Below are 27,908 nucleotides of genomic sequence, written 5' to 3' on the forward strand. Positions count from 1 at the left end.
GTTCTGGTGCCCCAAAGTGACGAGCATTGATTCCTGGGCATACATGAGGCGTTAACAGCTCAGGTACTAGCAGTGTGATCCCTGTGGTTTCAGGGGGCTCAGCCAAGTGGGTACTTAACAGCCCCACCACACGGACTGGCTACCGTGCTGGTGACCTAGCAGGAGGCGGGTCAGGGTGGAAAGGGGAGGGGAAGGGAGGGCAGGGCAGGGCAGGGCAGGGCAGGGCAGGGCAGGGCAGGGGGAGAGAAACGTGCACCATGGAAGCTAGGTAGGGAGTTCATCCCCAAAAGGCTCACGCTGAACGGAAAATTTTGGGAATGGAGGTCAAACCCCAAGGGGACCAGAAACGTCGAAATGGAGATTGAAACAGCAAAATAACCACTAGCACAGACCAAAACAAAGCCAGGAGGATAGCCAGACCGAAATAAAAAAGTCCACTAAGAGGGAAAAAAAGGGGGCAGGACAAAGGAGTAAGGATACAGAGGGAGAGGAACAGGGATGGTATTGCATCCTGGAAAGGAAAGGAGACTGCAATAGCTCAGGGCCCCGTGCGCACCACACACGTACCCACAAAAGGACTGTGGGCCCCCTCGGGGGAAAGAGAGGGGGGAGGGGGGTGCCAGCTGTGAAGCAGGTGATTTCACCACCGGGGATGAAGATTTCGTGGCTTGTTGCACAGCTGGAGGGGGAGGAGGAGGAGGAGGAGGAGGAGGTGGCAGTGAGGATGCTACTGCCATAGTATATGATTTTACAACTGCAGTGCTGAATTTCAGGTCGCAAGTCTGCTTGGTTATGTCCTTCATGGAGCAAAATGTAGCAAGAACGGTGCTGTATGTGCCAGATGGTAAAACGCAGGGATTTGACTATCCAACAACTTGCAAGCGACAGGATAAGGTACTTTTTCGTTCACCCAGATCTCCTGGATGGCCCACTCATCTACATACATTGAACAATCACCGGATGAGGCTGCATAGTCGCCATTGCAATTGAGACTGTGGAGAGAAGGAGGCGGGCAATCACCCCATGAGCATCCCTACCACAAGCAACACATCTGGCCGTGTTTTGACTGGACATGCGAGTGTGGTTGTAACACTGACACTGGTAGCAATGCATCAGGTTTGGGACCTTCAGTCGGACCGTGATGACTTCATAGCCTATTCTGATCTTTGATGGAAGTACTACAAGATCAAACATGAGAAAAGCAGTGTGCGTAGGCGCTATAGTTGCATCAACCTTTCTCATTACCCGATGGACAGCAGTGATGCACTGATCAGAGAGTTAAATTTTGATTTCACCCTCTGTCAGACCATCAAGCAGCCAAGTGTAAATAACTACGCAAACAATTCAGTGTTCAATGGGCCTCAACACAAACAAAATAGCAGTGGAGGAGTGAAGCTGTAAGCAGTTGTTGAGCTTCTTGAATATCGCAACTGGTTTCCAGAAGCAAAGTTCGATTATGTAAATGACAGTGGGAGTTCACAGAGCCTGCAACTGCATCAACACCTTTCTGAATAATAAACAGATTAACCACAGCAAAGGACTGACCTCCACGAGGAACCGAGGTGCAGCTGGGAGATTCTTTGAATCTTCAGCCTCATTCCGTTTACTTTTAGTAGACGTAGACCAAGATGGCGATGGGCTCACTGCAAAAAAGTTCCCACAATTTCAAATATCTCCAATGGCATGCTCCTTACAACTGCCCCCCTCCCTCCCTCTCCCTCTCTCAGAGGGGGCTAACCTGCCTTAGGTGAGTCTTCACACCTCTGGTCACACCTCCCAAACATCTGATAGAGGGACCAATTGGCAAATTGGGAAGATAACAGGTCAGACAACCGTCCCTCCCTGAGCCTGGCCTCTACCAGGGGCCACATGCAAAACCTACCTGTCGACCCACAGCTGGGAATTATGTGCTACCCAGTCACCTGTAACACGTCAAATGCATGGGCCGGCCTTCAGGAGTACACAGGGAGGAGGTAGAAACACAGAAACCTCAAACACCGAAGCAGAGGGAGAGTAGGAGATGGAGAACAGAGAAAGAAAGAAAAAACTAATGAGGGACTGTTCTGATGTAAGGCTATTAAAACTTCAGAGCCCATTCCTAAAAATACCCTAGACATGTTCCCCAAGGGAGCAGAAAAAGAATAGCAGGAGGAGACATGCAGCACAGAAAGGGAGGAGGTGCTGCTAAGCCTGGGGCCCCGTGGTAGCCAAACACGGACTCACCAGAGAGTGGTGAGCCCCTGGGAGAATTGCATCTACCTGACTGCCTTGACTCAAAGCTTGTAGTATGTCATGACAAAAGTGTAAGTAAGGTTTCATATGATCGATGCTTTCATAATCCACACCAGTTAACATTGAGTAAGTCATTCAGTTGCAGGTACCTCATTAGGTTTGAGCTCAGAATATATTCCGTGGTGCTACAACAAACTGATATCAAGAATAATGGACAGTTTTTCCGATCACTTCTACCACCCTTCTTGTAAACACATGCGACCAGTGCTTCCTTTCAATCCCTGGAAACTTTTTTTTTTTTTTGTTCAATTGATCTATGATGGATTATAGTTAACAGAGGGGCTAACTCGGCCACAAATTGGACGTAGAATTCCTTAAGGATTCCATCAGGCCCTAGGACTTTGTTCAACTTTGCCAATTTCAACTGTTTATCAACACCTCAGACACCAGTATCTATTTCACTCATCTTTTCAGTGGTTAAATAATTAAATTGGGGCAATAATCTTGGGTTACCCTTTGTAAAGGAACATTTGAAAACACTTAAGTGATTTTGCTTCGCTACTCTCTGAGTTCCTACCATGCCCATCAGTCTGTTTCTTTGTATTTTTCTTTACAATGACTGTCACGGAGGGGTCCCTCCTTTTTCACTGGGTACATGTGTATCCAGTGCTTATCAACTACACTACTGGCCATTAAAATTGCTACACCACGAAGATGACGTGCTACAGACGCGAAATTTAACCGACAGGAAGAAGATGCTGTGATACGCAAATGATTAGCTTTTCATATCATTCACAGAAGGTTGGAGCCGGTGGCGACACCTACAACATGCTGACATGAGGAAAGTTTCCAACTGATTTCTCATACACAAACAGCAGTTGAACGGCATTGTCTGGTGAAATGTCATCGTGATGCCTCGTGTGAGGAGGAGAAATGCATACCATCACGCTTACGACTTTGATAAAGGTCGGATTGTAGTCTATCGCGATTGTGGTTTATCGTATCGCAACATTGCTGCTCACACTGGTCGAGATCCAATGACTGTTAGCAGAATATGGAATTGATGGGTTCAGGAGGGTAATACGGAACACCGTGCTGGATCCCAACAGCCTCGTATCACTAGCAGTCGAGATGACAGGCATCTTATCCGCATGGCTGTAACGGATTGTGCAGCCACGTCTCAATCCCTGAGTCAACAGATGGGGACATTTGCAAGACAACAACCATCTGCACAAACAGTTCGACAATGTTTGTAGCAGCCTGGACTATTAGCTCATAGACCATGGCAGCGCTTACCCTTGACGCTGTATCACAGACAGCAGCGCCTGTGATGGTGTACCCAACGACGAACCTGGGTGCACGAATGGCAAAACTTCGTTTTTTTAGATGAATCCAGGTTCTGTTTACAGTATCATGAAGGTCGCATCCGCGTTTGGCGACATCGCGGTGAACGCACATTGGAAGCGCGTATTTGTCATCGCCGTACTGGCGCATCACCTGGCATGATGGTATGGGGTGCCACTGGTTACACAACTCTGTCACCTCTTGTTCGCATTGACGGCACTTTGAACAGTGGACGTTACATTTCAGATGTGTTACGACCCATGGCTCTACCCTTCATTCGATCCCTGCAAAACCCTACATTTCAGCACAATAATGCACGACTGCATGTTACAGGTCCTGTACAGGCCTTTCTGGATACAGAAAATGTTCGACTGCTGCCCTGGCCAGCACATTCTCCAGATCTCTCACCAATTGAAAACGTCTGGTCAATGGTGGCCGAGCAACTGGCTCGTCACAAAACGCCAGTCACTACTCTTGATGAACTGTGGTATCGTGCTGAAGCTGCATGCGCAGCTGTACCTGTACACTCCATCCAAGCTCTGTTTGACTCAATGACCAGGTGTATCAAGGCCAGAGGTGGTTGTTCTGGGTACTGATTTCTCTGGATCTAAGCACCCAAATTGTGTGAAAATGTAATCACATGTCAGTTCTAGTATAATACATTTGTCCAATGAATACCCATTTATCATCAGCATTTCTTCTTGGTGTAGCAATTTTAATGGCCAGTAGTGTATTATTTTAAACTTGAGCCATAGTTCCTCTGCATGCTCCTCTCCTGTGTTGAAGATTTCAAGTTCCTCAATGAGATATGACTAGACCTGCTTTTTTTTATCTAGTTTACTGAACATGTAGATATTTCTACTTGTCCTTTGTACTTTGGTAATCACTGTTGCCACAACCGAGTCATGGTCAGTAATACCAGATTCAATGTAGACATCCTCAAAGAAGTCAGGTCAATTTGCTACCATTAGATCTAACACTGTTCCATCATGAGTGGTGTCTCGAGCTATCTATTCTACGTAGTTTCCAGAGAAGGCATTTAGTAAAGTTTCGCACAGTAACATGTCACACCCACCACTAACAAAACTGTAATTTTCAAAACTGACTGTTGGATAATTAGAAGTTCCAGCAATGATTACAGTATGACTTGGGAAGTTATGAACAAGCAAACTGAGGCCTGCTCTAAAGTTTTCACTTACATCAGGAGTTTAATCTGGTGGGTGACAGAATGACCCAATTACCATTTTATGCTCAACTGTCACAATGAGCCTTGCCCAAACAATCTCGCATGCAGCCTCAATTTTTATCTCTGTGGATCTGAGTTTCTTGTGTACTGCGACGAATACACTATCTTCATTTCCCCACTAGCCTAGCCTAGCCTAGCCTTTCAATATACACTTAAATGTTCCCCAAATCTCACTGCCATTAATTTCAGGTTTCAAACCACTTTTGGCACCTAGTATTGTGTGAGCTTCAGTTTTTTTTTTTTTTTTTTCAGAAGCGCTTCAAACTTTGGCACTTTGTTGCAAATGGTTCCGCAGTTAATTAATACGATTTTAGGGACCATTTTCCACATAGGGTACCGTGTTCTGACTGTCTCGACTGTGCTCCAACTGTGTCATGAAGCACGGGATCGTGACTGAACTCTGCCTATTCACTTTGTATAGGTGTCAAGCACCTCGTTTCAAAGATGACAGGTGTGCAGTGAGAATACAGTATGTCATGTGGGAATTATATCAAGGCACTGGTACGTCGACTGTTGGCAGCTGTTCGGTGTTCAGCTCTTTCCGGCTTTGCCCGAACTGCTATGACTCTCTCTCAAATACACAGGTAATGTCTGACCTCATACTGGGCTCTGCATGTTTTTTGTAAACATGGATGAGGAGAAACTTCCTGGCAGATTAAAACTGTGTGCCGGACCGAGACTCGAACTCGCAGGAGAGCTTCTGTGAAGTTTGGAAAGTAGAAGACGAGGTACTGGCGGAAGTAAAGCTGTGAGGACAGGGCGTGAGTCATGCTCGGGTAGCTCAGTTGGTAGAGCGCTTGCCCGCGAAACGCATAAGTCCCGAGTTCGAGTCTCAGTCAAGCACACAGATTTAATCTGCCAGGAAGTTTCATATCAGCGCAAACTCCACTGCACACTGAAAATCTCATTATGGATGAAGAGCTTGTAATATTTGCTCAGCAGCACCCAGAATTCTACAATGGGGCACATATAGATTACAAAATAGTCTTGTCAAAGACAATATATGGAGCAACATTGGTAAGAAGCTTAACAAATCCAGTTAGTATATGTTTTGTTTCCTATTCACGTTACCTGTTGTGTATTTGCTGAAGGTATCAGTAGTAATATTTTTCACATTCAGCTTTAATTTTGCTTACATGTAGGTGGCGAGTGCAGAAGCAAACAGGCACTACGCATGTTGTATTTTACTGGAGCTTGTGCTAGACACAACCACATCTAGCCAGTCTGCAAAGAAGATAAAGAAACAGAGACGAAGATGAAAAGCAGTTTTTAATTCTGTTTCCTCAAAACTGTGAGACTTGCCAATGTTCAAAGTTCCTTATATGATGATGTAAATGGAGAAGAAAATGAGGATATTGGTGTAGGTCCAGCCACAGTTGATCGCAGCACTTCCTCTCCTGCAATCTCTATAACATTACGGCATGCTGGCCTGATGAACAGAAGCCAAGGGTCTTCAATCTCAGGAATAATGGATTGCATTATTTCTTGAAGTTAGTAAAATTCATTCTAATGTACTTAAAAGAATTTCACAGGATCATCTGCAAGCCTATTAAATATCATGTGAAATTCTCCCTCTTCTCTAGCTCTGAATAGAGGGTGAACCCATTAACGGCATTTCTTTCTTTCGCATTCTTGTTTTCTCCTCAACAAAACTAAATAAGTCCCAAGCACCACAACAACATCCTTATCTACTTGCTCCATTTGTGCCCGAGCATAGTTCGCAAATGGTGTGTTATGCAGGAACACAGGTGATGCAACACTGCAGAAGCGAAGTCTGAACACAGTGCCCTATGTGGAAACTGCCCTTAATACTCCCATCTGCGTTGAGCATTCTTTTGGATCTTACACTTATACTTCTGGGTCTCATAGTTGTCGTTATTTGGATTCAATAGAGCGTCACCTAATCTATTGCCTTGTATGCATCCCACACACAGCCAGCCACCTGGGCACAGCTGGTAATCCTTTGAAGGGATTAAATGGCAGTCCAATAATTCTAATCTTTTTCATTCACTCAAGTCACCAATTTATTTATTTCAAATTTTGAAAATTTCTGATCCCACTTGAATTTAACATGCACATATGACATTTGTCTAGAATGTAAAACTTATAACATTTGATGGTTAATGCTGGACATCAATTTTGTAATGTTGTACAATATGATTCTCAAAAAGAACTCATAAATTGTCTTTGAAGATGAGAAGATTTCAGAGTGTGAACGGTTGAGTCAATAGTAGGCGAATGTATAGCGCTGATGTTTTGTAATCGTAAAGCCACTGGTTCAAATGTAACTAGAAACTCCTTTTTTTACTTTTATTCAGATTTCATACACGTTGATAAATGAAAATAATAACTAACAATACTGGATTATAAGTTTAATAGAAATACCTTTTCTCTCTTTAATTACCAGTCATATGAAATAATTAAAATTTGATACAAGCATACAGTATTAGATTATTAGATGAAAAAATTAACAGTAAACAAGCAAAAATGTTCCCAAAGATTAACAAGTTTGCCAATCTAATCAAAAATCCAAGCAATTGGATAATTACTACCATGAAGGATGAGACGTAGAATGGTTGTTGATCCATGAACCCTGGCCTACAAGTACAAAGAAGTACACTTTCCCACAGAGGAAATATACTGCCCGCACCATTCCTTCTTCCTGCATTTAATCAGGTAGAGGGCTTTTGCACAGACACCCTTAAAATATGAGAGTAGTCTGAAGGATGTCACTTGACACACTGAGGGCCCTCTTATAGTCCTGAATAGCTTTTGTGTGGACTGGCCCACCATGATACTGACTGCCAGTGGTGGGACTTATAGAAAGTTCAAACGATGAGGGTGAAAAATGTTCAAATGTGTGAATTTCTAAGGGACCAAGCTGCTGAGGTCATCGGTCCCTAAACTTACACACTACTTAAACTAACTTATGCTAAGAACAACACACAACACCCATTCCCAAGGGAGGACTCGATCCACCAGCAGGAGGGGCACGCAGTCAGTGACATGGCACCTCTAGCCGCGCAGCAATGAGGGTGACTGCAGTGGTGGTGTTCTTTGGAAAGCCCAAACATCCCCAAAAAGTGATTGCTGTCACGAAGGTCATCATACAGTGACTGTTCTAGCAAAATCATGGGACTGTGGGAAAAGATCAAGACTGACAACCAAATAGGTGCCATGAGCTGCACTAAAGTGGGCAAGGGCACCAGGATTGAGAAAACAAATCAAAAGTGATTTAATTAGTTACATTTCTACACATCATTTGAACGATTCTCTTATCAAAATGATTTGCAACTTGTCAATTAACAGGATATGTAGATATGATTAGTTTTAACACTAATCATCACATTTTTAGCAGTCATGCAACTATACTTAAAAACTAGTTGTTTCTCTTATTTCATAACCTATCAATATTTGAACAGAAATTTGTCATGGAATAGGGGTTGTCCACAAGAAATGATTTTGAGTCAAATTTAAAACTTGCTCTGCTACCTGCCGAACATATGTTATTTGGTAAATGATCAGAAACTTTTGTTGCTGCATACTGAACTTCATTAAATGTCTAAGACAAGATTCACAGCTATGTTGCTGAAAATATCATGTGATCATGTAAAGAAAAGCTTCAGGTGATCGGAAAGTCGAAAAGACATAAACGTTTTAAAAACATTCACTCTCTACCTGAAGTTTTCATGAACTATGCAAGATCTTGGATGACATCTGACTTTTTGAGAAATGGTTGAACATGAAAATGAATGAGACTAGTTTGCTGTGTCATCACTTAACGAAGCTCTCACTGTGTAAAAAACTGCACAAAAACTTATTTTCAAAGAAGAGTTTAATAGAAATAACAATAATGAGATGTTAAACCTAATGCAAACACACATCTTAAATGCAAACAGATATAACTGATTACCTTAACTAGGACAGTATACTGTAGTATACATTATTGTACTGAATTTAAAGGTAACACAACTGCTAAAAACTAAACACTAACTTTTCTGTTAGTGTAAAAAACTAAAAATTAAATTCCAATATGTGTAATTTTTTCAAAGTGCAGAAGTGGAATAATAGTGTACTCGTTACTGATTTTTGTGGTTGTGTGTGTGTGTGTGTGTGTGTGTGTGTGTGTGTGTGTCAGATTTTCAATGTTTTAGGTACAATACATCACATTTGCACCACATCTTAAAGAGAAACATTTTTAAAGAGAAAATTTAAGCCTTCGTCTAATTTATGTACATAATACTGTATTTTCATTTTGGTATTGTTGATTAATTTTTGTAATACAGTAATTGGGATAAAGTTGTGTTATTCATGACTACTATGCTATACAGCACTTTCAATACATTTTTAACATGTTTGACAGTTTATTCATTATCTATGGCCACATTCGACATTATTGAACATTTTACATCATTGCTGTCCACATGACATTGGTACCCACATGGCGGCCACAAGTGAACAGTACATATTATTCTTACTGCTTGCTATCATGCAATCAAGTGATGAGTTACCCCAGAAAGTTATTTCTTAAGACATCACATTACATCCAATCTACACATTGAGCCATCATTAAGGGAAAACAAAGAAGAATTTGGAGTTGAAATTCAAGTTCAAGCAGAAGAAATAAAAACTTAGGGGTTTGCCAATGACATTTTGATTCTGTCAGAGACAGCAAAGAACTTGGAAGAGTAGTTGAATACAGCTGATGGCATCTTGAAAGGAGGATATATGAGAATCGTCAATAAAAGCAAAACAAGGATAATAGGATGTTGTCTTATTAAATCAGATGACACTGAAGGAATTAGATTAGGAAATGAGACACTTAAAGTAGCAGATAAGTTCTGCTACTTGGGCAGCAAAATAATTGATGGTGGAAGAAGAGAGAAGATAAAATGTAGACTGGTAATGGCAAGAAAAGCGTTTCTGAAGAAGAGAAATTTGTTAAAATCAAATATAGATTTAAGTGTTATGAAGGTTTTTTTTAAAGGTATTTGTCTGGTGTGTAGCCATGTTTGGAAATAAAACACGGATGATAAACAGTTTGGACGAGAAACGAATAGAGCCTTTTAAATGTTCTGTTACAGAAGAATGCTGAAAATTAGATGGGTCAATCGTGTAACTCATGAGGTACTGAATAAAATTGGGGGAGACAAGAAATGTGTGGCACAACTTAAAAGAAGGGACTGGTTTATAGGATACATTCCGAGAATTCAAGGGATCACCAATTTAGTACTGTAGGGAATAGGAGAGGGGGGTAAAAATTGTAGACAGAGACAGAGATGAACAAATTAAGCAGATTCTGGAGGATGTAGGTTGATGTAGTTATTTGCAGATGAGGCTTTCACATGATAGAGTAGCATGGAGAGCTGCATCAAATCAAGTCTTTGGACTGAAGAAGAAGAAGAATATGCAAAATATGTTCTTAGGAGGCAGACTCGTTTCCAAGACTTGCAATTATAAAAGGAGCAAAAGTAGCTGAATGTAATTGTTTGAGAAGATCAGTACTACATTTCATCCAGCTCCACTTTTCATCAATAAGTACACTCAAAAATTTTGAGCATTCTATCCTATTCTGTGACTCCTGTTCATGTGGTACACCAATAGTTGGTACAAATACTTGTTGTGCAAAACTGAATATAGTTTGTTTTCTCAAAATTAAGAGAGTCCATTTTTAGAGAACCACTAATGCTTTGGAAAACATTAACAATATCTTCTGTTGCTTGCTCTCTGATGTGGTCTTTTACAACAGAAGAAATATATGAAAAGGTACCAATTCTGCCTGTTGAATGTTAAGTGGAAGGTCCTACACCTACATCAGGAATACGAGTGGATCCAAAATTTAACCCTGCGAGACTCCCTTTCCGATTTCTCCCCAGTCACTAAAATTTCCTACCTTTCCAACATTATTTCATTCATGCAGCATGACTTCTTGCATTCTATTGTCACATATGACAAACCAGCTACACGTAAAGAAAGCCATCAGTCCATAAAACTTTATATTTTCTAAGACAGGAACATTACCTATACAATCAAATGCCTTAGAAGGAGCACAAAGAAGGCAGCTGGTCAAACATATGGCTCCTACTGAACAACACCCCTTAGGGGGTGGTGTGCACTGAAATCCCCAGTTATGAGAAAAGAAGGGGGTGGGGCTGTTGGCGGATTAAGGTGGCCATCTCAAAAGTAAATAAGGGCTGTGCACAGAATTATATAGACATTTCAAGTGGCAACTACTGGGGCCATTAGCTGCCTCTGTGGTATGGAAGGGAAATTTACTGATGGCATCTGCACAGACCAACATGAAGACCTCTGCAGTTGCTTGTACAGTTTGACAGAAGGCACGCAAATCTCTAAGGATTTGTGAACGGCCACGTGAAATACATTTCTTGGAGCACCATACCAATGTAGCTGGGGCACATTATTCTGACAAGGGAGAAATCATGTATGGGATTCCCCAAGGCTCAATTTTAAGTCCACTACCATTCCTGATATATGTAAGAAATCAGCTGAAGTCTAGATCATGGCCGGCGACAGTCACAGCAGTGGTTATCTACTGCTCAAACGTTGGCAACACACCAGTTTTGCATCACCATTGGAATGATTCTCTGACAATCAACAAGAGGCAATGCAGGCCTAGCACCGAAATTAAAAACATTGTCTTGTTTGGGTTTTTCAGAGTATTAGCGAGTTTCAAGAGAAATATTTTGCAATTACTGCAGTGAGTGTTATAAGTGGACTTATTTACACAATTTAGTTCTGCACAATGACATCATCCATTGGTGCATGTCTTAACGACTGACTGACTGACTGAAACAGAAATGTTATCAAATGTGGTAGTGAAATTACTTTAAGGGTCAAAGGTTTGTGTGGATAGAATCTCCTGCAAAGGGCAGCAAAAGCAGCCACTTTGAGCAAGTGAATCAACCTTTTTTAATTCAGTCATGGAAGAAGGTAGGTGGATAAATGTTTATCAGTAATTAAGTTGAGCGTTTGATATATAAACATACATTGATCTACCAACCTTCTTCCAGGCTTTTTAATTAAAAAACATTGATCCACTTACCTCCTCCAATGATGTAATTAAAAAACATTGACCCACGTACTCATTACACTCTCAGATTGATTGCGTAGCAATACAGAGCACAGAAATATTTCACTGCTTTTTCAAACATATCATGGGTTGTGATGCTGCCCTTTGTGTGCAGCTACTAGCAGACTTTAAATAGTTGCAGCTCAAACAAAAAGCAATTAAATTTATAATTTTCACCTACAGTAATGTTTCACTTTTTCTTCTGAATATATAATTTTGAAACATGTCGTCTGCCTGTTGCTCTCTTATTGGCTGCGTAAAAGAAACAGCAGACACACCTGTTGCTCCCATCATATCTCACACTAAGCGCTGACAAATTCCTGCATGAAACACACACATACACTACTGGCCCTATTCTAGATTTTTGCCTAAGCCATTTTCCGTTTAATATACAATAAGCAGAATTAGTTCTTTTTGTGGGTGACATTAGTAGCGTAGATCAATCCAAGCGTACATACAGCAACAGAAGAAATGGTAAACAACGTTCTTTCAAGTATCACTAACTAGTTTTCTGCGAAGGGTCTCACCCTCAATTTAAAAAATACAACATATTCGGTTCTGAACACCTAGGGGTATTACACCAATAATAAGTGCAACACATGGTGAGGAAATAACAAATAGGGTGGGAACTTCAAATTCTTAGGTGTCCACACCGATGAGAATTTAAACCAGAAAAAAGCACATTTTTGAACTCCTAAAACAATATTGTTCAGTCATATGTGCACTCAGAAGCACTGAATATCTTAGGGAGGGAGAAATCAGAGAACAAATCAGTAAGCTGACATTTTACACATTTTCATTCAACGTCATATGGAATAAAGTTCTTGGGTAACTCAATATTTAGGAAGAAAGGCTTTATTTCTCAAAAATGTGCAACAAGAACAGTACTTTGTCCTCACCCACAATCATCTTCTAGACATATTTTTAAGAATATACTCAATCACCTGCATCAGGGACTAAAACTGACTGTTGTGAACTGCCAAGGTTCTCTTATGTACACAGACTGGCATCCGATTTGATAGATTATGTCATGGAGGCGCATAGAGAGTTGGTGCCCTCTACAGCCATAGATTTTGTTTACAGCACCATCCATCGCATCATGTGGGGAGTATTCCTTTGTGTTTTTTCCTTATCAAGTGCACACTTCCATACATTGTGAAAACAGCTTTAACATGGCACTTAGCAAAGTCTAATTTCAACTGTTTCTCTGATCACAGAGACCCAAAAGTTCAATGTGTGAGCAATTATTCTCGTCCGTCCACACAAAATCTTGCGCTTCTGTCTAACGTTGTGCTCTGCCACCGCTGATTTATCAAAATGCCTGTATTTAAGATTATGATGATTCTGCTCAATGCAACAATCAGCAACCATCCGTACAGACTGTCACACGTAACTCTCACCACACTCACAAGGAATGTTACAAATTCCCAGCACACTCAGGTTGAGATTGTCTTTAACTATTTGCAACATTTTTTTAATTTTTCTGGGTGGCCGGAAGACTGGTCAGATTTCTTGCCTGTTTAAGGTTCTACTTATGTTGCTAGTTGTTGCACCGCAGAATGGAAGCCATGCTGTGTGTTGATCCTCAGCCCGGCTGAACAGCATTCCATCTGTTTTCTCAAGAGCGTTGATCTAATGCCATGGACAGAATACCCATTAATTCTAACACTGTCTTCAGATGCTTAATCTCAGAACCAAGGTGGTCCTTGTTGTTTTTAGCATAGCTCTTTTCTGAGCTAATCACAAGAAAGTGGGTCTTCCTGAGGATTATAGGCGGGATTTAAAGAACGAACGCCTGGGGTGCCGCAAAAGAAGAAACTTAAAGCAGATGCAGTTCCATCTCAACATTTACCTAACTGGCATGGAGATTTACGTACAGCTGAAAACAGCACTGAACCTGACAACGATGTAAGCAAGCTGCTGTGTTATACTGATGAGTTAGATTAAGGTATTAATTCGTTAAGCTTTCTCTTCTCAAATGATTTATTGTTTGGTGAAAAAGTATCATTTTAGTACTAATTATTAAACGTAAATGAAACAATTAACAGGTTTTTTTTGTTCCTGTAGGATGTTCGTGAGCGAGCTCTATGTTAGCAGATGAGAGATGTGCACAAGAGAGCAACTGATACTTTGCAGTCTGTGTCCCCAAGGAAAAGGAAACTGGACTAAGATACAAATACAGTGCCTATTTGTGAACACACTGATTTGAAAGTGAAGAATGAAGAAATAAAAAGACTAAAATCAGAAATAGAAGTTCTTTATAAGAAAAATGCCGAGCTTGAAAGTAGCCTTAAAAAGTGTGAAGAAGCCCTGAAGAAAGCCAATACTGTTACACGCGTCTTATTAAAGAAAGAAAGTGTCGTAAAGAAAGAAGGACAGAATATCTTATCTAAGTGTTTCACTCCAGGACAAATTCACTATTTGTTACAAGGCAAGACGTGTTAAATGGAGTGCTACGGATATTGCCAATGCCCTAACTATGAAATCTCTTTCTCAAAAAGCTTATACATATTTGAGGAAGTGAAATATTCATTTGCCATATCAAGCAACACTTCAAAAATGGACTACGAATTTTAAGTGTAATCCAGGTATTTCAGAAGAAGTTTTGGCAATTTTGAAAGCAAAGAGTCATACATTTACTCCCCTACAGAAGACAACTGTGTTGTGTTTCAATGAAATGAACATTGATGGTAGAATCTGCTATGATGCTTCAAAAGACAGGATTTTAGGACCTCACACAAATGTTGTAGTTGTAATGATTCGTGGTTTGTTTTCATCTTGGAAGCAGCGTATTTATTACTATTTTGACGTTACAATGAACTGTGGCCTGCTACTATGTACAATATTAAAAATTGAAAATTCGAGACTATATGTTGTGGCTGTAACGTGTGATTTGGGTGCAAAAAAAACTCTAAAGTGTGGAATGAACTTTGTGTCAATATCTCAAAAACCTTTTTCAAACATCCAGCACACAATGAAAGGAAAATCTGGGTTTTTTAAAATGTGCCACATTTACTGAAGCTCCTTAGGAACCACTTTTTAGATGAAGGGTTATCTCCTCCTGATGGAACTTTGATAACCAATAGTGTAATTAAGAACTTGTTAGCCAGCCAGAAAGGCGATGTGAATGTAGTACATCACATTTAAGAAGTGCACATCAGTGTTACAGGACGTGCTTGACAAAATGTTAGGATGGTAGTCCGCTTATTTTCATTCCGGCTAAAGCTCTCTTGTATGTTTTGGGAAAAGAATGGGAAAGCATGTTCTTTGATTTAGTAAACAATAATTTTGACATTTTAAATTCTAGAACTCCCATTGATGATGTCACACCTTTATGTTGCGGATTTGGTCTGAATTTTAAAAGTCAAGAACGCTTTAAAAAGGTTTCGCGATGCTTGCCATGACGTGCTGTGGAAGCAGGAAGAGTTTGGTGACATTTCAGAAGAGGTTTATAGTCTCAATCACATCCCTTCTAGGGTTACTCGAAGAAGTAAAGAAAGATAATGTGAAGTTTATCTTAACATCACGTCTAAATCCGAGGACTTGGTGCGTTCTGCAATAATCCCACAGCTGTAGAAGTCAAACACAGAATTCGGCTTCTTTTAACTGGAAATGCAGACGACATACCTTTATCAGGCAGTGCAGCAGTTGCTGAAGAAAAAGTCACTACCATTTCTGCAGATACTGGTACCGAAACACACGATGACGACATCTTGAAGATCATCACAAGTGAACTCTGTATCGAGATAACAGACGAACAACACTAGAAACGTGCAAATAGTTGTGACATCTTAGGTATTGTCGAAGAGGAAGAAGAATTCCTGAGAACTGTCCACGAAATAGATCAAAATAGTGCTGATATAGAAGATGCTACTCCTGACTCTGTTCAATACTTGGCTGGCTATCTCGCATTTAAAAGTCGTTCTATCGATTAAACCTTGGGATCACGCACTGAAATGTGCTCGATTCCTGGAACAAGTTCTCAATCATGGATAAATACTGTTTCTTGTGGGAGTCTTCTAACACCAACAACAGACTGGGTGAATACCGTGAAACAGTTCAAAGTTATATTTACAGGTTTCCATGGACTAACAATTTCGAAATGTAACAACATAATTAAAAGTTTAACTTCGATTATCAAAATAAAGTTTCCTCATGTATGTTAGAACACGAACTTCTATATGTATCAGGCATTTAAAGACTAGTAGAAGTAAGAAAGAATAGTGACACAAGGAAGAATCTCATGTGGACGGCATCTAAACCATGTAAGAAATGAAGAGCCACTTTTCGTCAGTAACTACAGCCAATCAATGCACTTGAAAATTACGGAATGGTGGTAAGTTTGTTTTACGCATTCTTCTTTACCTCCTATGTCAAACTATGTTAGTTACATATTATTTTTTTAGGTTTAGTTTTGTGTGTGTGTGTGTGTGTGTGTGTGTGTGTGTGTGTGTGTGTGTCTAACATGCCTGAAAAGTTGGTAATTCATTTATAAAACAACAACATTGCTTTTCTAATGCCCACTCTCTGACGCAGGTGCAGCTTTTCTGCCGGGTGACGTAATGTGAGCGCAGCCAATCGCAATATGATTGTCGGAATAGCCCTCGCTGCACCGAGGCCATCCAGGCTGTATGGTCTGCCTAAGATACACAAAGACAGAATATTAGAGCTACCGACTCTCCTAAATACAGGCTGGCAATGTATCTGACTAAGGCATTGGTAGCTACAGTCGGTCGCTGTAGACATCATTAAAAAGCCACAAAAGTTTGTTGTTATCATAAAACAGATGAGGATACGCCCAAATGAAGTTATGGTTAGCCTTGATGTGGTCTACTTGTTTATGAAGGTGCCTGTGGAAGACACATTAAAACTGTTGGCCACTCATTTCTCCCCGGAAATTTTGAAATAATTTTGGCACACTGACGACCACTTCTTGTATGGTGGAAATCATTATGAAATGTCTGATGGAATGGCCATGGATTCACCACTGTCACCAGCCATAGCTAACTTTCTCATGGAAGATTTCGAAGAAAGAGCATTGAACAGTGCTCTGTTCCTGCCATCTTTCATCTTCAGCCATAACGACATTTTTAATATGGCCGCATGACAGTGAGGCACTGCAGCAGTTTGTTCATCATCTGAATGGTATACATCCAACATAAGATTTACAGTGGAGGTGGAAAGGAAGTTGCCTTTCTTAGATGTGTTGGTCAAACGGAAATCGGACAGATGACACGGCCATTGTGTGTACAGAAAACTGACTCACACAGACCTGTATCTCAATGGGCGTAGCTTTTACCATCCAGCTCAGAAGAAAGCTAAGATGAACAGATTAGTACACAAAGCCAGAACTATTTCAGACAAGGACCACCTCTATTTCAAGATTAAGCACCAAAATTTCTGATCATTTGCTCAGTGATACAAAATGTCTGACAGGCAGCGAAGAAAAATTTTGAAAACAAATTTTAAAAAATATTGTGCCCGTTGGACACTATGAACCGGCAGTATACCCGTGGACTGTTCAAGCAACAAATACGCCAGGAGAAACTGAAGAATCACATCAAATTAAAAAAAGTTTCTGCTTGAAGACTCTTCTATAGAATTTCTGTCACTTAATGCAGAGAAGGTGGTGGTCAGAAATTACATCTGGGTCTTTTTTTTTTAAATAAGAATAAAAAAGAAAAAAGACTTGTAAATGATCAGCATGCAGCCGTATTCACAAAACACAGGGTGAACATAAAGTCCGGGAACAATTATTTATTGCACAAGAACTAAACATTGTACAGATGTCACGCTACATTGCGTGGTAGAGTCGATACATACACCAGATCTTTAATGTGTCCCCACAGAAAAGTCACATGGCGTGAGATCTGGTGACTGGGGAGACCATTTCATGAAACAGCTGTCCCTTTCTGTAGCATGGACGATCCAGTGATGCAGCAGCTCCGTGTTCAGGTACTCACAAATTTGAATGGTTTCGTAGACAGCTTCTGTTGCAGGACATTCCACACTGTCATTTGAGGCATTTCGAGTTCACAGGATGCACGACACACCAATTTCTTTGGACTCCTTATGAATGTCTCCTGTACGCACTCCACATTCACTTCATTCACATTGGGACGTCCACTACTCTTTCCCAGGCACAAGCAATCCGTCTTAACGAATTTGTTGTGTGAGTGGCCTTCCTTGTTGGTAGCTTCTTACTGTACTTGGTTCTAAACATCAGTTGAACAGCTGTAGCACACTTGTTTTTGTCAAACTCCAACACACAGAAGCCTTACTCCGCACCTGAACTCATCATGTTTGCAACTAGCGCTGGCTATTGGCAGATTACCACACTACGCTCTGGCGGTATATACGAAAAAAACCTTCAGAGTCTCTCCTCAAAATGACATATGTATGATATCTGCACAATGTTTGGTTCTTGTACAATAAATAATTGAAGGTGTTCCCGGACTTTATGCACACCCTGTAATGTTCGATGCAAATACAAAATGACTTGTTCCACATCATTACGACTTATCATACAAATGAGCCATGAATCATGATACAAACACAGATCAAAGAAGAGTACACCAGCAGTAATTTTGCCAAATAAAAGTTCCATTGAATTACAATCCTAGTTAGGCCTCCATGGAAGGAAGGCAACATCGAGTAATAGAATAAGTACTCGAGGTACTACCAATGACCTGGCCATGTAAGTGACAAAATTCGATACCTTTCGAGCGAGATGTGTATGTACACGACTTTTTCTGGCCTTCAAAATATAAGAGGCAGTCATAGGCTAAGATCCTTAAGTATTCAAAAAGGCAGCATACTTCAAACAACAAGGTGGTGGTGGGGATGCATGGCAATCGTCTCTGCAACTGAAACAATTAGGGATGGTCACATGAGGTGGTTTCATGAAGCAGCAAACCACAGTTTTCACAACTTATATTATTCGTACAAAGGTAAGACTAGGCCCAAAGATGGCATTTAAAACTCTGCATTGGAGGTGGGAAATATAGTTTCACATGACAACAGTAGACCTCGATTTTAACTTCTTCATGAAGTGAATCCACCTCAAAACTGAGGGCGTCAACCTTCTGCTCTATCAGGCTTGGATTTTTACGATGTATGAAGCAGATTTCTTGTCTTTTCAAGTTTTCGTATAGTTCCTCATCCTTCTGCAGCATTAACATCCAGTAAAAAATTAAACCCTGCACCATCCTCAGGCTCTTATGTTGCAATGACAGGTATAGCAAGTTTCTTTGAAGACAGTAACATATGAAACTAGGTAGGAATTGTTTCAATTTGTCAAACCAGATTTGTAGTTTTGAGGAAAGAGATTTCCTCAAAAACATTTTCGGTACTGTCTATAAAGAACATAGGTTTGGTAGATAGAAAGGACCCTTCATCAGTCCAGGTGCAAATGGAAAACTGAGGAATAAATTTTTGTAGTTTGATCCTGCTGTCTTCTCATGGCATGGCTGAGGAGTGAACATTATTGAACCCTACAATCTGTGCTGAAACATTCACCTCTGTACTGAGTCACTGCCAGAGCCTCACAGCCACTAGCTGTTAATTTTTATCTTTTCACTCTGCAGGATATCCACCAAGACACTGCCTTCTCTGGTCGAGGATCCCCCTCCACATGCACCACTCAGCCTGAGCTATGGGTGCCTGGCTTAAAGGCCATTGTCCAAAGCTGCCAAAAAGACAGGCACATTCTCAGCATCCACAAGGAGGTATCAAATTCAGGCATGAACAGCAAATTGCCTGCTTTGTTATGTGGCTGATTCAAAAAATGTTCAAATGTGTGTGAAATCTTATGGGACTTAACTGCTAAGGTCATCAGTCCTTAAGCTTACACGCTGCTTAATCTAAATTATCCTAAGGACAAACACACACACCCACGCACGAGGGAGGACTCGACCCTCCGCCGGGACCAGCCGCACAGCCCATGACTGCAGCGCCTTAGACCGCACGGCTATGTGGCTGATTCCTGAAGCCCCCAAAACATTGGTTATTTATCGTGCTACGTACAGATCAATCTTCCCCATACAGCCCACACTACTGGAAAATTTAGAAAAAGTGGAGATCAAACATATGGATCTCTCAGTCTCTTCTGGTACTTCATTCATGAATAGAATACAGAGCTCAAAATGTATTTTCTTTAACAGGCTAATCACATAAAAAGTGGACTAAGGAGAAAAAAAAATGAAAAACGAACACACAGAATTACAAAAATAAATAAATAAGCAGCATGTCCTAATATTCTGGAGGAACTTGCACATTTCAAACAAGGCTTTATATATTTACTCACCAAGGAAGGGTTTCTCCGCACAACAAGCTTCACATCATCTGAAGATACCATACTCCGTTTGGCATGTCTGGAAACAAGAGTTCAAGTGCTTTCATTGCAAACAATAAAGAACAAACTGTGCATTTCTAAGCATCCACATAAACACACACTCGTCCTTTAATTTATGGGTAGACACGTACTTTGCAAACAATTCCAAATCTTCAGCAATCGAACGAGCTTTCTTCCAAGCCATTTCTGCAAATACATTCACAACCTCAGATGAACATGTTACACCAATCTCCTTCGACGTCTCTGTAACAACTCTGTCCACCTCTTGGAATAAGATAATCTTCAGTATCTGAATAGAAAAACACAAAGTTAGTAACATCTACCTAAAACTGATACTTATGCACCGCTTGCTACAAAAAAATCTTTATGAAAAACTGTTGATTGGCAGTATAAAAATAGTAATGCTGAATAGCAAAATTTTAAAACATCTATCTACTTACACAAAACAGGTGGAAAATTAGTTATTTTACTAACTACCTTTTACTTTTGGATCAGCCCTAATAAATGAGGTATTCTTCAAGCTGTGCCAGTCCATGCAGCCTGTATAAAATCAAAAATTTCAATCTCTGAAGAAATTAAACTACTATATGCCTCAAATACCTAGACAAATTTAAAGCAGAAAGCTAAAGGCTAAAGCTCTGTTGTTATTTCACCATCTTTGGAACTAATGGTACCAAAGAGAACTGGCAAAAAAAAGGTATGTTTCATTATACAGCAATGTACAGTGACCAATAAACTAATCATGGCTTTATAAATAATAATATGACCGCATTGCAAACTTCGTTTGGGGTATAAAGATGAATGATATATAGAAATCAATAGACTCGATAAATTATCTAATCATTTCCTCAATTCAACTTAGGACGCTCAGGTGTGGTAAGTTCGAAGTACAAACTTTTACCGTCGGTGAACTACTTCACTTGCAGAAGGGTACATTCACGTTTCTCAAATATTTCTATCGGCATTCATTCACTTATACAGTCGTACTAAGAGTTCTTACTAATACTTATTTCTGTGCGCATGAACAACTTGCGCTCTGAATTTACGCAAACTGACTCATACGGCTCTGTGCACGACACTTGCTTGCTGTTAAGGCAAAATTCTATTGAACTACACTGCTGACAAAACGCAGCACCACATCATTTGACACACATTGCTTCCACGAAATACAACCACAATTCCACATATTCCAGTTGATGCGTTACAAAACATGACTACCTTACTTTCACGCAAGAAAAAAAAAGGCTTACTTCTTCTTTCTTAAGAGCACACATCCCAGCTGACATTATAGCAACTCAACAATACTCCTAAGTCCAAATCCAAATTACCGCTGTTTGCCACTTCCGTTAAACATCTGCAAAGATCATCACAGTAAGATACATACGGCTGGTCTAACCCCTCTGGCGACTACAGGCGTCTAAAGCTAGCAAAATGAGGGATGCTCAACTACCGGACCTACCGATAGATGGCTCTAGCGCGTGCCGGCAAGAGATCATATAATTGAGTGTCCGCCATACCTGAATTTGGCAAAAACCGAAGTGTCAAAACACGGATGAAAATGTTTTTCGTTCTGCGCCCTCATAAGTATTTTATATTGGATGTTCTAGATATCTACACATCAACATAATGAAGTGTTTCTAATCTAGCGAGAAAAAACAGTGACAGTTCTGCTATGAAATTCTTAAATTCGAGTGTGTTTTGAAAGTTTGACAAGCTACCTATAAATTGTTTACTATTAATTTTATAAGTGCTTTACTTATTTGCCCGTTTTAAAACACTAAGATTCAATGGAGGTCAAAAAATTACCTTACTTGCCGAAGCTTTTAACTACAGGTATAATTCGGAAAATCAAGTGTGGACAATAGTGAAGCCGTCTCTTGAAAAAAAGTTTGCTTAGGGGTATCTTTACCAACAACAGAAATTACAACTGAACTATTAAAGTATTACTTACGTATAAACAGAAAAATCGTTATTTTTTCTTTATCTGAAGTGATGCATTACCGATCTGCATATATGCTGACACTGTAATTGCAACATGCACTTACGAATTTGGCACTCTCTTTGATCAGAAATTGAAATACCATGATTTTATTAACGCCTGTACGTGACACGGTGTATTTGAACTGGGTGATAAGGTAGAAGCACCAGTTTTTAACAGTGCTTCAGTCTTTGATACGAGACAAGAAATACATTTAAATGAGACAAACACAAAGCTCAATGTTAAGGCTCCTCTTAAATGCATGACCTGTATCATTTGGAAGTTAAGTCTAGTAATAATATTATATTGGACTGATCCATGATGATGTAGGAAGTGAAGGAACTTGTTGAAAATAACCTCGATCACAGCTGTTAATTTTACGGTTGGGGTGTCTTAAAACTGTAATTTTCCAGTCTGACACCCAAACAATTTTAAAATTGAATTCAAAACATGTCAGTGAGCAAAATTAATTACACTTTGAATTACAACCGTAGAATTTTATTTCTGTGTATCTTGGTTCCAGTCTTTGACATGGTGTCTATCACTGGAATTACTGGTTGTCAGTATACGGCCCAAGCAAAAAACAAACCTGAAATCGAAAGCTGCAGAAGCTGGCCAGACAGGCACCCCAATGGCTGCTACAATCTGTGAGAGACAAGGGTGACATTATATTGCAAATTTAGTGTAAAAAGTTCCATATTGTCTGAATTTGTCCTATACTGACAGGACATTCTAGTCCAATCGATTTTCGTATCTGCAAAAGTTTACTAGCCAATACCAGTGGCACAAAGGCAGTGCCACATTACAAACTATCCGGTAGCAACGGAAGTATTGGTGGACAATGTACAGTAAATAATATGTAATAACCTGAGAAATTAAAAATTGGTTTGAAGAAATATAACAGTATTTGGAAAGAGAGCAACATTTTGAAAATAACAAATGACGCAAGTAGAGTTTTCAGTTTTTATGAAAGCTCGCTTAAATTTTATTTATTTATTTTTTTCCCTCTCTCCCCTCCATTATGAAGGGAAAAATTTGATAACAAAAGTGCAAGAAAGTTGTGTACAATGTTGGAAATGATGAAAAAGAAAATCTCACTATGCTTCCTCCTCCATGTGAAGAGTATTCCTGTAATAATAGCTAATAGCATACCAAGAACATGAGGGTGTCACAGTGGAGATTTGTTTTCTGGTACAGGCATCTGATACAACTATTCCACAGCAAAACGTACTTTCAGTAGGTGTGGTACCAATGCACTCCCATAGGATAACAATATTATGTCCTCCAGGAATCACCTTGGGTACACCACATGCAGCATAAACTATACAGCGACTACAATGCTTTGTGAGCAAGTAATAACAGTCAGTATCTTTAATTTTAACATAACTCTTGACTCCCATAATTACCTGCTTATACATGTGCTTGTACTACAGGTTATTGGTAAAGCAAATACTAATTGAATAGGTCTTCACACTTTTAATACTTAGCAGAAATTCTGAAAAAGTAAATTGTTTTATTACTGTATCACCTCTATGGTGAATTAAGAGGTACTGACTGGTTTCTTTGAACATTTAATAGAAGCCTTCTTTTTTACCTGCTATTGATAAAGAGCCATTCCAAGTTCTGTACAGAACAATCTCTCACATTTTTCATGAGGTTTGTTATTCTGTACACTAATATTTCTTCTTCTAAATGGTAAATAATGCATTCAGACAGTGTTGGTATTAAAGGTAATTCATGAAATAAATTATATTTAAACCATAAAATTAAAGGTTCCACATGGCACATGAAAAGTACCTTGCTACACACATGTATTTACAGATTCCAAAATGTCTGTGAATTTGAGTTACAAACTTTTTTAAATAGAAATATGAAGATCACAATACTTTGGGTCTGCAATGACTCAAACGTAAAATACTTTAGTTCCCTATGGGAAACTTTGATCTTTACGTGACTCGTGCAACTGCTTTCAGTCTTAATGGAAAACTAAATGGTTTATGTTAAAGTTAACTAGCAAAAAGTGTAAACATTGTTACATAAGTTCTGTGAAGTAAGATTCCTTAATGTTATTTCCTTCCTTTGTCATCATAACTTGATAATTTCAGTTCGGTATGGGACATATGAACTAACAAAATGAAATGCTTTTATTACTATGATCAAACAAAATCTTTTTAACATGTAGTACACAGTTCAAATCAGCAAAAAGTGTAACCGTATAATTAAGGTAAATGTTGATGAAAATTAGGCATGTAACATGAATACTGAAATTTCCTAGATTTCCACGTGTACCTGTAATCACTATTCTGTACTTTGTAGTGCTAGAAAGATAATTCTATATGATTATTTGCATTCTCCCCCCCCCCCCAAACACAGGAAAATATAATAGAAAGGCATCCTAGCAAAATAAAGACAAAATTCAGAAAATTAGGTTTTGCCTGACTCAGGCCCCCTTATTCTAGAATGGTTCTAAAGTAATAAAAATGCTTATGATCAACTGGAACATTGTATTCATTATAGGAAGTATTAAAACAAGAATTAACAGAGTAAAAATGTTATTGCTCTTATGTTGCAGAGTATCCACAAACATTACTGTTTGAAACATAGAACCACTGCATACTCCATTAGATCACACCCATCCTGTGATCAAACTGGTTTCTTAAAGTGAAAAATTCAAGTTAACATAGTTATTGAGGGAAATATTTTCTCACACTGAAAGCAATCTGTCAAATAAGTCTCAGAACATTTTTTTTCCATTGATTTCACACAAATCACCTGTTTTAAGGCAAGTGCATATTTTGTAACACCAAACATCTTAAAATAAGCTTATATAATATCAATTATAATTTTGTTACAATATCTACACAGGACGTAAAGAGTTAATTTTACTTCGATGTGATTCATCTTCTGAAGTTCATCATTACACAACAACAAATGTATGGACAAAATAGTTTTAAAAAATCTGTCAAAATGTCACACCCATCTGCATGTAATGTCCCATTACATAATTTTTCCAATCTGAGCACTATACATGATTAAACAATATGAGTTTATTTAACTTCTGCCTTGTACTTGATTTGTTGTTTAAAATTTTCTCAGCAGGCTTTTTTTCCATATGTTTTTAAGCGTATGCAGGAGTATAGGGATACAATCTTACAAACAAGTTGAGTCTGATGTAAGTCCTCAATCCTAATTTCATAATGGTAATCATAACCAAGAGCAGAAAATGGGTAATCTACAATTTTTATTTTATTTTATTTTTTAACACAATGCAAAATCTTGGCCTGTATATATTTCTGCCGCATATCCCCAGCAATCACAAACATCTGAAACAGTTTCTGAGTATTCTACAACAGAGTACATGCAGTCACTTGTTTTAACCAGTTTTCCCCAGTTAACAAAATTTACAAATGCACTTTTATTGGCCATATTGGGAAAATTATAGAGAAAATCACATTATAATGCAGATTTAACTACTGGTGGCTTCAGTATGTGAAGACAGTCTTGCATGTGATCTGCCTTGAAAGGCGCAATTACACATATCCTGCAATATAATAGAGCGTGTTTTACTTGTGAAATGAGAACTTAATCTTATCATCAAGAAGTGCACACCACTTCTCTACTTCATTTTCTGCAGCACTTTCATCACTTTCTACTACATGCTTTCTTGCATGAAAATCATAAACAGGTGGCAAACAACACACATTAAAATTTGAGCAATTCCCATTCATTGCAGTGACACTGTTACCCAAGAGCAACTTTCTCATGGCACATTTGATCTGGTATGCATTTGGATTGTTGTTCCAACCACATCTGGACCGAATGCAGGGGGGGGGGGGGGGGGGGGGGGGGGGAAAGCTCTATGTGGTCTTGTGACAGTTTGTGTGTTAGCAAATACTTCAAAGGAGATTCAACATGATGCATACTTGTCAGAGCTATGTGCCTTACTGATTGACTATCGAAAATTATCCCAAAAGCAAAAGTATTTCTTGCATGGAGCAGCAACGGAACACCTATGATATTTAAGCTTTTGATATAATTTTCAGTGTGTCTGAAAATACCAACGTGTTGACTGGGCGTTGTGTGATGTCCTTAGGTTAGTTACGTTTAAGTAGTTCTAAGTTCCAGGGGACTGATTTTTTTTTTTTTTTTTAAATACCAAGCCAATAAGATTTGTTGTCAAGTCTCAGGGGGCTCTTATACCCTTTACCTAATGGATTTCTGGAGTTCAGAATATCAAAAATCCTATCAATATTATACAAAAATTCTACTGTTGCTTCACCTCCTTTAAAATTTGGATCACCAACCCCCCCTCAAAAACTCTATACTATTTGCCACACTAAAACTCAAAGTCTGTGGCGCTAATGAAACATTCATTTTTCTATTTACATAACTTATATGTTGTCCTGATAGTTTGTTGGCAAATGTCATACCTTCTTCTTGTTGTACCCTGTTCAATTGCTCAATGAAATGCCAGTTGGAGACTCAATAGCAGACACTTCTGCTAGAGCATTTCTGGCAAACTTAATCATATGACACATGTCCAAGATACATTAAACATTGTAGCTTTTAAAATCACCCTTGGAAAAATTTAAAGTACAGCTAAGTGTACGCAAAGTGCTTATATTTACCTTGCAGCCATCACATGTAACACACCAAACCCTAATGCCAGAACTATGCAGCCTCTCTAAAGCAAATTTTATCAGTGTGGCCGGATTATTTGCCTGTACACCGTTGATAAAGGAACATGCAATTGGGCATATAAATTTGCCTTTAATAGAGACAAGCATGAAAACCAGAGCCTCAGATGCCTCTATTACTTCTTTTGACTGAGGCACTTCCCCACCAAACTCTAAAAAACCTGTGTATTGCTTAGTTTCTTGGTCCCAAACGACTTGCTTCCTAATTGCCATACTGTCTACAATTAGACATGAATCGCTGAACTGGTCCCTTACAATTGGGTTCAAATCAATGTACTTAAAAACATCTTTTAAGAAGCCAGATTCACAGTCTACACTTGCCACCCATTTGTAAATCAATGATTTATGGGGCAGAGGCATTAATTTTTGCAGGTATTCATATGGTGCTGGTGAATAAAAGTACACAGTCATCGCAAACATTTTCACATCTGTTGTGTATCTATTACCGTTTGACGAGAGAGAGTTGTTCACTAAATTGCACACTAATTCCACTTGTGTTCCTTTCTGATGATTGAGGAAGTTACGTAACTTCTCAGGACGATGCCCCTCAATGAACTTATGATGTCATCCATGGAAAACACTTTCTTCTCTCTTCTTCGAAGTTTTTCACGGACGCACTTCAGTTTACGTTTTAATTTGTGCACAATGTCTGAGAAAAAAATTGCAAGTTTCTGTCGCCTTGTCTTCCATTTCTACTCTCGACTGTATACCACAATCAATTACTTACGAACCAACTGCGCTCTGAAATAAAGAAATAATTTCGTTATATATGATTGAAATGACTCAAGGCTTGATGAAAAAATATTATAATAAAACTTTGGGGGTGTGAAAACATCCTTATACTAACGTTTTCGACACAATTCGCAGCTTCTGTATTGGATAAATGGGACATGCTTTCCACGGAAGAATTATCATTGACAACATTCTCCACGCAATCAGTAGCTCCTACAGAGGGCAAATCAAGCACA

The 27,908-nt window shown here is 39.3% G+C and overlaps 1 protein-coding gene across 2 annotated transcripts in view; it reads right to left on the reverse strand.

The window, feature by feature from the left end:
• Positions 1 to 21,641, reverse strand: part of LOC124721948 (centromere protein S-like) — a 60,044-nt gene extending 38,403 nt beyond the window's left edge. For both annotated transcript variants that reach the window (XM_047247111.1, XM_047247112.1), the window contains exons 1-3: positions 21,516 to 21,641; positions 20,397 to 20,554; positions 20,218 to 20,284 (exon numbers count right to left, since the gene is read on the reverse strand). In XM_047247111.1, the coding sequence (XP_047103067.1) occupies positions 20,218 to 20,284; positions 20,397 to 20,554; positions 21,516 to 21,551 (261 nt within the window). In that variant the 5' untranslated portion in view covers positions 21,552 to 21,641. The remainder of the gene's footprint in view (positions 1 to 20,217; positions 20,285 to 20,396; positions 20,555 to 21,515) is intronic.
• Positions 21,642 to 27,908: the final 6,267 nt, after the last annotated feature.

This window comes from Schistocerca piceifrons, chromosome X (assembly GCF_021461385.2).
Source record: "Schistocerca piceifrons isolate TAMUIC-IGC-003096 chromosome X, iqSchPice1.1, whole genome shotgun sequence".
Taxonomy (NCBI): Eukaryota; Metazoa; Arthropoda; class Insecta; order Orthoptera; family Acrididae; genus Schistocerca; species Schistocerca piceifrons.